At 42.6% G+C, this 13,313-nt stretch overlaps 1 protein-coding gene across 1 annotated transcript in view; it reads left to right on the forward strand.

The window, feature by feature from the left end:
• Window positions 1–5,475: 5,475 nt before the first annotated feature.
• The window catches only part of TRHR (thyrotropin releasing hormone receptor), a 38,623-nt gene continuing 30,785 nt past the window's right edge, over window positions 5,476–13,313 (forward strand). Inside the window, exon 1 of the mRNA XM_061607466.1 lies at window positions 5,476–6,267. Coding sequence (XP_061463450.1) covers window positions 5,476–6,267 — 792 coding nt within the window. The remainder of the gene's footprint in view (window positions 6,268–13,313) is intronic.

Here is a 13,313-nt window from a genome sequence, read left to right on the forward strand (position 1 = left end):
CAAAAAGAAGTACTTCTTTACTCAGCGCATAGTTAAACTATGGAATTTGCTCCCACAGGATGCAGTAATGGTCACCAGCTTGGACGGCTTTAAAAGAAGATTAGACAAATTCATGGAGGACAGGGCTATCAATGGCTACTAGCCGTGATGGCTGTGCTCTGCCACCCTAGTCAGAGGCAGCATGCTTCTGAAAACCAGTTGCCGGAAGCCTCAGGAGGGGAGAGTGTTCTTGCACTCGGGTCCTGCTTGCGGGCTTCCCCCAGGCACCTGGTTGGCCACTGTGAGAACAGGATGCTGGACTAGATGGGCCACTGGCCTGATCCAGCAGGCTCTTCTTATGTTCTTATGTTCTTAATAGCCAGATCACATAGGGTCAACTATATATATATATATACTATCATGAGCTCAATGGAGTGGTCCCATAGTGATGAATAAGACAAGGTTGAAACTACAGAATAGGACCCAAGGGAGGGTCCTAGCAACTTGCAACCAGAAAGTATTGAGACAGTAGGCTTCTGTACTTTTGAAAGGGACAGCTTCCCCCCCTTAGCTCCCGTTACAACAGAGGGAATGCTGGCTGGTCATGTTTGTCCCTTCTTCTCTGCTCCAACCTCCTCTTCTCCCAAGTTGCTGCCATCACGCACACCTCCTCTAGAGAAGGAGGGTCTTGATGATGTGCCACCTCCCCCATCACCCCAAAACTGTAGGCAACTACAGCAGCAGGCTCAGATGGCCCCCACTTCTCCAACTCAGATGAGTGCTCACATGAGCATGCATTCCTGTTCTGTGATACCTTCCTCACGCAAGTTGAAAGAGCCCACCTGAAATTACTTAAGGATTGTAAGGGTGTCTAATTGCTTCAACAATGTCTTAGCTTTGAGTAGTTATGCCTAGTTATGCTGTGCAGAAATGCAGAATCTTGTATGACCTGTAAGCTAATCCATGAAGCACTCTGCACTGGAGTTTTTCATTAAACATACTGGAGAAAGATACACCAGTGAGTCTGAGTCTGATTCCAATGGGTTGGGCCAGGACTTATACACACCATCTGTAAAAAATGAACAATATATTATACTGACATTCCACTCCATGTCTCACCTAGGGCATAAACCATCTTTTCTCTACCCCTTATAATATCCCTTCTCTTATAATTACATACATACTCAAAAATGTGATGCAAACAGTATACCATGTCATAATTCTGGGCATTCATAAAATTTTCATTCCTGCTTATAGTGGTGCCACTCTAGAGATGTATGTGCCTGGCTGTTCTCATGTAAATTCTTTTTCATTTTTACAGGAAATTGAATGAAATGGCAGAGGTTCAGTTCATCTGTATCTTGCAATTAATTAAGATGAATGAAATTCATTGAGGTAGGATCAAAATCCTAGCATTCAGGCCAAGTACCTGGTGAGTTATGAACAGCTTTAAAAAGTACTGACAGCTCATCATTAGCTTGTACATGACAAACATGATTTATGTCCTGCTGCTTTCAAATTGAGACCAAGCAAGAAAGTTGCTAATCAGCATGGAAATAGCTGAGAACAAAGAGCATGGCCCAAATATTGAAGTACACAGTTGTGGTTGGTCATGTTTCCATTGGGCTCTAGGCATGGAGAATTATTTTAAAGATAAAACAAGTGTATTTATTTTTATTTAAACCCTATTTATTTATAATGCATATTAATATTAACAATATGAACAGGCCTTTTAAGTAGAGACCTTATCCCAGTCTGCGTCTGTGTTGGATGATGGCAACAACTGGAATTCACCTGGTACCTATTATGCTATTTCAGCAGAGTTCTGGATTTCAAAAAAGAGAGATGATCATTCTCATAAGAACATAGCAACTTAGGAAGCTCTCTTATATTATGGTGGAGTCAGACCAATGATCCATCTAGCTCAGTATTGTTTATACTGACTGGCAGTGTTTCTCTGTGGTTTCAGGCAAGGAACATTCCCAGCCTGGGATTGAACTTGAGGGCTTCTGCGTGCAAAACAAATGCTCAGCCACTGGGCAACAGCCCTTTCCCAAAGCTTATGTTTTTAATTATTGTGGTACATTAGCTCACAGTAAACTAAGCATTCGGAACAGCTTGTAGTGATGCCTTCCATAAAAATTAAGGTGAATAGTCCATGGGGGAGATTTTAATTAATTTCATATACCACTTTTCTTCAAACAAGTCCATGGTGACAAACAACGAGTCAAAACAATAACTGAACATTTAATTTCCGTAACAATAATCTACCAAAGCAGCCACACCACATGAAATGATCAGAATTAAAAGATAACAAGTACAAACTGCTATCAAAACTATTTTAACCAGAGAAGTTCTAGCCTTAAAAAGAACAATTCATAGCCCCAAAGCCTTTCTTTAAAAAGGAGGTTTTTAACTATTTTACAAAAGACTATTAAAGAGGGGCTGAGACCAGCATCCCTGAGGAGGGAGTTCCAGAGCCTGGGCATCACCACTGAAAAGGCCCCGTCCTTCATCCTGGCTGATACTAAGCATGTTTCTGAAGATCTTGGGAAACACAGGAGGGCCTATGGTGGTGATCTCAGTAGCTGGGCAGATTTATATGAGAGAAGGTGATCCTTTAGATGTCTTGGTCCCAAAATTGGGAAAGGTATTAAAGGTCACCCTCCAGTACTTTGAATTGGCCCAGAAACAAATGGAAACCAGTGCAGTAGTTTCCGTGCGGGAGTCACATGTTCCCAATATGCAGCCCCACTTAACAGCCTGGCTGCAGCATTCTAAACCAGTTGTGGTTTCTGAGTATTTCATAGGCAGCCTTATGTAGAGTACATTGTAGTAATTCAGACATGATGTTCCTAAAGAATGTGTCACTGTGGCCAGGTTTACCTGGCCATAGCCAGTGTCTGGATATCCAAGGTAAAACCCATGTCCAACTTCCCAAAAAAACTATGAACCTGTGTTATCAAGGGGAATGCTACCCTGCCACTGGCACTTGTCAAATCCCTATTTCAGGCTCAGCTCTACTGACCAGGAGCATCTCTGCCTTGTCTGGCTCTGATGTGCCCATTCATTTCCATTGCATGGTGCAAATGGGGCTGCGGATTTCCACCCACATTGCTACATGTACATTATTGCACATGACTGTGGGATGGATCCAGACTAAGTCAGTTGGAAATTGGTTCCTATTGAAATCAAAGAGATTTGGCATGCTTAATACGTCTGATTGATTTCAATGGGACCTCAGTTCAGGTACCTTAGTCTGGATCCAACCCTATATCTGGATTACCATTGGCAAGGTTCTCAATGGTTATTAGCCATTATTGTTACATTCTACCTCCACTGTCGGAGGCAGTATACCGGTTGCTAGATATCACAAATGGGCAGAGACCTGTTGCACTCATCCCTGCTTGTGACCTTCCCATCAGTATCTGGTTTGTAACTGTGAGAACCAGATGCTGGACCAGATGGGTCTTTGGCCTGATCCAGCAGGGTTCTTCTTATGTACCTGCTACACATGTGCAACACTGCACTGGTGCAAGAACCCTTGCAACTGATCTTGTCCTCTTTTCACTTTACAGGGCAGACCATAGTCACTGGTTATTTGTACATACTGATGGCATCCCGATATATTTCCTAACTTTTACACTGTATGCTTCCTGCATATTTCACCCATGCTATTGCTTTTTAATTTTTAGTTAGAATAAAACAGTTCTTTTGTGCACCCCCAAAATCCCTGTTTAAAACATGCTTCCTTTAACAACAGCCTCCTCGTCCCCAACCCTGTTATGAAATGCAATTTCCCCTCCTCCAGTCATACAATTTGTTATTTCCAGGACTGTTGCAATTGAAGCCAAAAAAACAAAAGTGATGTTCTGCACATTAGAAACAAAATTGGATTTCTAAAGTGGTGCCATCTGTTGCCTTTGAATGCCCAAACTGACAAAAAAGAGCATCAAAATAATATATAAATATAAAGGTGTCTGTGGCTCTTTAACAAAGCACTACAAAAAAAAAAATTGATTTGGAGGCTAGCCCCCTCCTCTTTCCTCAGTCTCTCTGAAGTGTGGAAATTCAGTTCAAGGAGAGAGAGAGAGAGAGAGTTACCGTGTCTACACTCCAGGTGTAGATTCATACATGATCATAGCAGCACATAGCTGTTTGGGTCCTTCATTAGCAGTCCTTAAAGAACAGATGTGGACAACTTGCCTTGTCTCTGAGTGTGTCTGTCTGTCTGTCTGTGAGTCTTTCTTTCTTTCTTTCTTTCTTTCTTTCTTTCTTTCTTTCTTTCTTTCTTTCTTTCTTTCTTTCTTTCTTTCTTTCTTTCTTTCTTTCTTTCTTTCTAAAAAATACTCCTCTTGGGTCAAACCTGTGTTACCAAATGAGGTTCTCTGCTTTTCATGGGGAAAACAGAGCTGTAAATCAATGAACACTTTGTGCCTCTCTTGCTCATTAATAGGCAGTTTGTGATTTGCTAGCTTTGAGATGATCAGCCTCTTCCCCGGAGGGCTTAGAGGGTGCTGGAGCTGTGACGCTTTAGCGGGCAGCCCCTGTGAACTGCAGCATGCTTGTGGAGTGAAGTGTGACAATCTGGGCTTTCTCTGGCCGTGCAAAGTTGGAACAGAGCTGATGCCAGCAACTCGGGTTGGATATGCACAGCTCTAAAACCCCTACAAAAGTGCTGAAGGTGAGTTTCATGTATCTTATTTCATACAAGGTTGGGGGTGGCATAGGGGATCATATTATATATACTCACCCTTCTATGTTTCCACAGTGATAGAATCGCCTTCATCTGACTAGTGCTGATCAGTGTATGCCAATGGTAGTGCCTACTAGTGGGATAGCAACAAGCAGTGTTTGATACAATCCCTATCTTTGAATCCCTCAGCATGACTCTTGGGGATTGCCTCCCACGAAGAATGCCTTAAGCTGCGAGAGCTGAGTCCAACCTTTCTTTCCAATTCAATCCTGTCTTAAGCTGCAAACAAATAAGACTTTAAAAAAGAGCTGAAAGTGATAGAACCAAGAAATTCAGCACCCTTGCTGTGGACACATACTTCTTTTTTGCCCTGTTGTGGTGTCCATTCAAGCAGATTTTTGAAACAGACTATTGTACTGTCTTAAACACGGGGGGGGGGGTGAGAGAGAGAGAGAGGGAGGGAGGGAGGGAGGGAGGGAGGGAGAAGTCCCTCTTCCATAGCTAGCAGTGTCTGGGTGATCACATCCTAGCATAATTGCTTTTAAAGACAAAAACACACCCGATGGAATGAAACAGATTGAGGATAGAAATACCTGTATTGTAGTTGAATGACTCTCTGTGTGTGGTGTGTGTTGGGGTCAACAAACACTTGGGAGCAAAGGAACTGGCAGCTCTGGGATATGAAACCCATACAAGGGATCTACATCTTATCCTGAGTTCACTGTGATCAACTTTTCCTAGGGAGACAAGGAGAAAAATGTGCTGAGCAGCAGCTAATGGGCAGAAGCGGCCAAGTGAAGATGGAGAATACCACAGGCAATGGACAGAACGGAACAGGATTCTTGCCAAAGCAGGAGGTGGCCACCATTGAATACCAAGTGGTCACCATCTTTTTGGTCCTCCTCATCTGCGGGTTAGGCATCATGGGCAACTTTATGGTGGTGCTGGTGGTACTCAGGACGAAGCACATGAGGACCCCTACAAATTGTTATCTGGTGAGCCTTGCAGTGGCAGACCTCATGGTGCTTGTGGCTGCCGGGCTTCCCAACATCACAGAGAGCATCTATGGGTCCTGGGTCTATGGCTACGTTGGATGCCTCTGCATTACTTACCTCCAATATCTCGGCATCAATGCTTCTTCTTGCTCTATAACTGCCTTCACCATTGAGAGGTACATAGCTATTTGCCACCCTATCAAAGCCCAGTTTCTATGCACTTTCTCAAGAGCCAAAAAGATCATTATTTTTGCCTGGGCTTTCACGTCCATCTACTGCATGCTCTGGTTTTTCTTGTTAGATCTCAACAAAGTAGTCTACAAAGATGCTACTGTAGTGTCCTGTGGGTACAAAGTGCCCAGGAGCTACTATTCTCCAATCTATTTGATGGACTTTGGGATATTCTATGTCATGCCAATGATCTTAGCAACTGTTCTCTATGGGTTGATTGCCCGGATATTATTCTTAAATCCCATCTCAGCTGGCCCCAAAGACCCAAAAGAAAACTCAAAGATGTGGAAGAATGATTTGGCTGCCCTGGACAAGAGCAAAGCAACCAACAAGGGTATCAATAGCGCTGTGGCTTCTAGAAGGCAGGTAGGAAAAATGCCTCTCCAGTGGCTTTTTTGAAACCTGTGGTTGTAGTTGCACTAGGGTTTTCCTGCTAATTTTGGATAGAATGGAACCTCCATATTTAGGGGCGCTGAACTTCTGATTGCAAAATGCTGAGGACATGCAATGGAGATGGGGAAGCTGTCAGGTTCATGTGTTGCTTGTGAGCTTCCAAGAGGTGTTTGGCCACTGCTGGAATGCTGGATCAGATAGATCATGGTCTGATCTAATGAGAAAATAAGACCCCATCTGCACTATACATTTAAAGCAGTATGATATCACCTTAGAGAAGAATCCCCAAGAATTCTGGGAACTGTAGTTTGCTAAGCCTCCTGGGAGTTATTAGGAGACCCCTATTCCCATCAAAGAGCTACAGTTTCCAGAGTTCCCTGGGAAGAGGGACTGATTGTTAAAGCACTCTGGGAATTGTGGTAAGGTGCAGATGGAGCCTTACTTTACTATGAAAAGTTCCAGTGACTGAACTAGAACATGCAGTGAGCCCTGTATCTTTCTGTAGCTTCAGTCATGGAATGGTGTGGTAACATCAGAGCATGCAGTAGCCAGAAGCTACATCTGGGCCAGATTCTCCTCTGTCTTTTCACTCCTGTTCAAACAGGAATGATATACAAGTTAGGTATGGGCAGTCTAAACCACAGGTGGGCAACCATTTTTCTGTGGAGGGCCTCCTTACCTTAAGGGTAATCTGTTGGGGACTATATGCTGGTGGTGGGCAGGGCCAAAGCTAGCAGTGGGCATGGTCATTCCTTTTCTCTCTCTTCTTGCCACCCCTTCCCTCTACCCTCTCCGCATCTAATGGGCTGCTTAGAGAGGAACAGATCACTCTTACCATGGATCTGAACTGATTGCTTGCAAAAGGCATTCAAAATTAGGCTTCAGGTCACAGGTTGCCACCCTCAGCCCTAAGCAGTTCAGACAGCCTGGAACAACAGCTTCTGAATAATGTATTCAGTTTGTACCCTCTCCTCATACACTTCCAAAGACACAGACAGACAGACAGACTGCATTCAATTTTTTGTTTAAGGTGAGTGGAAAAGGTGTCATTTCAGTTACAAATGGTGGAGACAAATTGGTGGCTCCAATGACGGGCGGGCAGTGAATCCACTGTAGGTTTTACTCTGATTTTTCAAGGAGCTGTCCAAGGTTCTGATACCTATTCCCAGAGCGAATTTATGGGCCCACTGACATCAAAGCCACCAGTCTCTGTTGCTAAAAATAAAGTAAAAATGGTTTGGGTTACAATCCCACACAGTTAAGCTGTGTCACACCCACACCCAGCTGCCCCTTGCCTTGAATGGGATCAAAGCAACCTGACGGTGTGCAGCACTGCAGCAGGGACAGCTCTACCATGATGCATAATGAGACAGCTGCCTCAGGCAACAGATGCTGGAGGGGTGGCACTAAGGTATTGGTGATCCACATAGCCTGTCAGGGGACCCCTAAGAGAGCCTGCTGCCACCCATTCTGGTGGAGGATGCTATCCTATTGTGTGCCTAGAAGGACATTACTCTCCCATTTAACCGCAGGCCAGTTGGCTTCTGACTGTTGAAACGGTGAGGGTGGGACATCTTGTTCTTTGTCTCAGTCGGCAAAATGGTCCAGTTCTGGCCTGTGGACTTTATATCTACTTATCCAGAGGACGAGGAAAGAATTCCGTAGCTCAATATTCCTATATTTCATGATCTGAATCTCCAGAACCCTCACGTTTTCATGGGGGTATAGATCTTAATCCCCCTCCCCCCATTCCACATGGTGGTGAACCCATTGTCCTCCAGGTGCTGCTGGCCTCTACCTCCCATCATCCCTGACCATTGGCCATGCTGGCTAAAGCTGATGGGAGCTAGAGTCCAACAACATCAAGGTAAATAGTGATGGAGGATCCAGGTATATTCTCTGATGGTCTGCTGAGGATAGCACAGGCTAAGGAGCATGCACAGAGACCTGTATTACTATTGCAATGACCCACAGTAAAACATTCTCTGTAACCCTCTATTATCATGTGTATTTTAAAAAGCCAACACAGTCTGCCGTCATGCATCCTAATACTACCCAGGAGACCCATGTTAGTCAGGATGGCCAGTTTGTCTTTTGTCCTGTGTCTGCTCTTAACCTTTATGATGGGAAGCATATATTGAACAATACAGCTTCAGGTGTCTTCCACATTATCTGTAGTTCCTTACCGAGTATACATAATGTGTAAAACCTTTATCTAGCCTTGCACATGTTGGTGCCAAAGCAATCTGAGAAATCAAATCCAAAAGGAAGAAACTTCAATTCTCTTTCAGCTCAGTCTGTGGTTCTAAGATGCCTGAGGGGAGCCTACAAGATGGTGATAGACATCCCCTAAGTTTTGTTCCATGGTTTGGTAATCAGGATTATTGCTTCAGAACATAGTGGTTCTGCTTCTAGCTAGAGAGGAAAGAATCCATTAGATCTGGTTTTCTCAGCTTCTCATTTTTCCAAGCTTAATTTCAGTTCTCCACATTCCTGCAGCAATTTGAGGGTTTTTTTTCAAGTCCTCATGAAGATTCTTCATCATTTTAGTGTGAATGTCTCCTAACACACACATTTTAGGATGCTGTTTTTATGAATGTTCACATTTTTGCAAGTAGTTTCTCCCAATATAATGTATTTTTGTATGTTATTTAAACTAATATATTCTTTTTTATGCACACTTTCCACTAATATATGCATATTTGCAGTCACTGTTTGGTTGGAGAACTGTATCACAAAATTCAGAGAAGAGCAAATTTCAAAGGATGGCTATGCATCCCTTCTCATATTGTTTTGGAAAGTGTGAATTTGATAGATTTGGCTTTAAGTGAAAACTGAGTTGAATTTCTCTCTTATTTTTATTTATTTACTATTGCATTTATATCCCACTTTTTTCTGCGAGGAGCTCAAAGTGGTGTATATGGTTCTTCCCTTCCCAATTTAATCCCCACAACAACCCTGTGGGGTAGGTTAGGCTGACAGGCAGTGACTGGCCCAAGGTTACCCAGTGTGCTTCATGGCTGAATGGGGATTTGAACCCCAGTCTCCCAGGTTCTAGTCCAACACTCTAACCCCTACACCACACTGGCTCTTCTAGCTAGTATTACAGCAAATGTTGTTATTTCTGGGATTTGTAGAATAGGCACTGGCTTGAGAGGCTTCATGTCATCATTATAATTTGACAATTCTGTAGTGTCCATTATAAAAGAGACACTGTACAACGGTGAGCTCAACACATCCTTGCCAGCAGGCTCACATTTTTATTGTGATACAGTACTTAAGGAAGTGAAAAAAGCTGGAAAGGAAAACAGGTAGATTTACCAAGCCTTGTGTGACAAAAAAACTATGTAAAAGAAACATTTGGTACTTGATCTCAGCAGCATATTGTGCGACTTCCAATGATGGTTCGTATTCAACATTCAGCATAGAATTAATAAGAAAAAAAAGTTTCAATAAATTTATGGTCTAGCTTTGAAGTTGCCCGTGCTTTCTGATGTATGCACTCATGCATGCCCATCTCATAACTTAAGTGACCATGTGAACAGCAGTCACACAGGATGTCTGATAACCTGTGAAGTGGCAGAGCGTGGACTGGTCCATGACACCCTTTATTAGAGTTACTCTGGTATACACTATTCTACTCTTCTAAGAACAGAATTCATGATCATCCAATAAAGATGACTGGCTGTAGATTCAGATTGGACACTGAAAGTATTCCTCCACATGTAACCTAATTAATGTATGGAATTCGCTGCCAAACCTATGGTCTGTTCATGGTTTCTGGGCTGCATTCATTGTAATGGGTCTAGAGATGGAAGGATCAGTCAGTTTTGGTTCTCTCAGTTTTGATTTTTTCCCAATCTCAGATTCAGTTCTCTACATTTCTGCAGCAATCTGTGGTTTTTTTTTAATCCTCATGAAAATCCTTTAGCATTTTAGTATGAATTTTTCCTAACACACACATTTTTGTATGCGGTTTTGACTAATGCACATATTTTTGCAAGTAATTTCTCCTAATATAATGCACATTTGTATGTTGTTTTCACAAACATTTTCATTTCAATGCACACTGTCCCCTAATATATGCATTTTTATAAACATTCTTTGGTTGAAGAACTGCATCACAAAATTTGGGTAAGAGTGAATTTTGAAGGATGGCTGTCTTTCAGTTCTCATGTTTCAGAAAGTGCAAATTTGATAGATTCAGCTTCAAATGCGGACTGAACTGAATTTCTCCCCCATCCCTAAGTGATATAGGTCTGGAAGAGAGAGTTAAGAGTATTACAGAAGGACAAAGAGACGTGGGTTCCTATCCCTATTCAGCTATGAAACCAAGGCTGCATATAAGCTGCTATATGTACTTACCTGGGTGTAAATCCCATTGCACTCAAAAGTGGTAGTATCTATCCCTTGGAACTCTCCCCTCCCCAATATCCAGGAAGCACTAACTGTAAGAAGCTTTAGATAAGCCTTTCCCAACCTTTAAGTCCCCAGATGCTGTTGGACTACAACTCCCATCAACCCCAGCCAACACGGCCAATGGTCAGGAATGATGGGAATTGGAGTCCAGCAACATCTGGGGACCCAAAGGTTGGGAGAGGTTGTGATGCCACCTGAAAATTTGTCTGTTTGTCGGAGCATTTTCCAACTTTTAATTCTGGATCTTACTGTTAGTTATTTGATATTATGGATATTTGTGCATATATTTTGTTTTAAAATGTATGTTGAAAGTTTGATATTTTTTTTATACTGTAAACCACTTTGAGATATTTGATACTAAGCAGTCTATGAGAAATAAATATATGATTAATGCATTTACCATATTAATATAATTAATAATAACTAAATAAATAAATTTTATACTGCTTCTTGTGATAACCAATGAGGCTTACTTCCAAGCAGTTATATTTTATAGCCTTCCTTTCATAGAAATCCCAGGGCAAGTAACAACAATATTAAAACAACCAACAATAAAACAGAATAAAAGAAATTAAACATCTAATAAAACCAATAAAACAATCAATGATAGGAATAGATAACAGCAGTCAATCAAGTCATAACCATTACACACTCATCACAGCAGTGATTAAACATAAATAAATGCCCAGGAATATCAATAAAGTTGATGCCAGGTTTGCCTATTTAGAAAAGGTATTCCAAAAAGTCAAGGTGCCACCACAGAGAAGACACTGTCTCTGTTCCCACCACAGGGGATGACTGGCAGTGAAACAAGGAGACACTGAGAACATAAACAGGCTGATACACAGAGAAGCGTTCCATCAGATACATGGACCCCACATTGCTTAGGGCTTTGTAAATCAATACTGGCACATTGAATTTGACCTGGAAACAGATCAGCAAGCAGTATAGATCTTTCAGGTCCAATGCTATGTGATCCTTTGCAGTTGCATTTGTACCAATTTCTGCATCTTTTTCAAGGACAATTTCACATAAAGCACATTACAATATGTTACTAATGAGAGGTTAGCAGAGCATGGGGTCACTGTGGCTAGGCTACCTCTGACCAGAAACAGCTATAGAGTGCACAACAGCCACAACTGTGAAGGGAACTTCAAGCCACTGAGGCCACCATGGACTCCAGTGACAGAGCTGGATCACGATTACACACTCAGGATGTGTGCAGCTCTAATCCAGAACAGGTTGTATTCCCAATTCTCATCTCTGTGATCCACCCACTCACAGTACCTTCATCTTGTCAGCATTCAGTCTTAGTTTATTGGCCTTCATCCAACTGACTACTGCCAGTAGGCATGCATAGAATTGTACTGTAAATGTGTGACTTTAGGAAGTCATTTTCTTGGGCCCTAACCCAACTGCATAGGATTGTTGTAAAGATAAAGTTAGTCCCTTGGGATTAAAGGTGATAGAAAAGCAATGTGCTTGCAGCTATGAAGAGCTTCTGGGTTCAAGTCCTCTGAACAGAGGTGTAGTTGTCCAGATTCTCGGGGGGTCTCAGACCCTTTATCTTTTTGGGAGCAGAGTCCCAGCAGGGTCCCTAAGTCTTCAGCTTCTTATGAGAAAATCAGCATGAAAGAAGAGTGTGTTAGCCACTGAGAAGTGTCTTCTAACATGTATCCTTGTCCTTTCCTGCTGATTGGAGCCAACCAAAGTGAAAGGAAGTGAGTCAGCCACTGAGAAGACTCTTCTCAGCAGCTAAAACTCTCCCCTTTCATACTTATTGGCTCCTAGGGATATCTGTTGTTGTGGGAAAAGGCATTAAGAAGGATCTAATTCTCAACCCAGCAAAAAAAAAAAAGGAGAGGGGGCGTGGCTGTGACTAACATGAAGAGATCCTGTACTTCTGAACTTGCCACTATACTATTGCCTCTGGGGTGCAAGGCAGTCTTGATGTTGACTGCACTTGCAAGACCAAGCTGTGCTTTCTGTTGTTTAAACAGTTGCTTCAATCCTCCTCTGTGTGTGTGTGCATGTGAAAATTCTTTCCAGGTGTCCTCATTATTATCTGTCTCAGTGCTGGCAGAAAGAGAGATGTTAACAGGGAGCATCCTTTCACCGCAGCTTTGGAAATCAACAGCTTTAGTCTTGCTGGAAAGAAGTCTTAATTAAAGCCTCATCATTGCAGCTCTCAGTTTTCCCAACTGAAATAGATTGTGGGGTTTCAAAAATATATATAAGGAAAATAAATTGGCTGTTCTTTTAGCTGGAATCTGTATAGATGCATGCAGGTGGGTGGCTAAGCTTTATCTAAGATCAAAGCTTCAAGGCTCCTGTGTATCCATTGTCCCCAGGTCAGGAAACTTAAACCTGGGATGATCGTTGCTGCTTCAGCAATGAAGTGGCTTTGACTGGGAGCTGATAAAGGAGCTGGAGGCTCCATCCCTTCCTGGCTGTCAATCAGGCCCTGATCCAAGCAGGTATTTCCATGTGATTCCCCCTCCTTCAGAGTAGCCTCACATGAAGCTAGCCAGGCAGTTTGATGGTGGCTCTGATGTTCCCGCCTGTCTTGCCTTCTCCTTTGCTCTTGTGGCCATGGGGGA

The sequence above is a fragment of the Rhineura floridana genome, chromosome 1, assembly GCF_030035675.1.
Source record: "Rhineura floridana isolate rRhiFlo1 chromosome 1, rRhiFlo1.hap2, whole genome shotgun sequence".
NCBI lineage: Eukaryota > Metazoa > Chordata > Lepidosauria > Squamata > Rhineuridae > Rhineura > Rhineura floridana.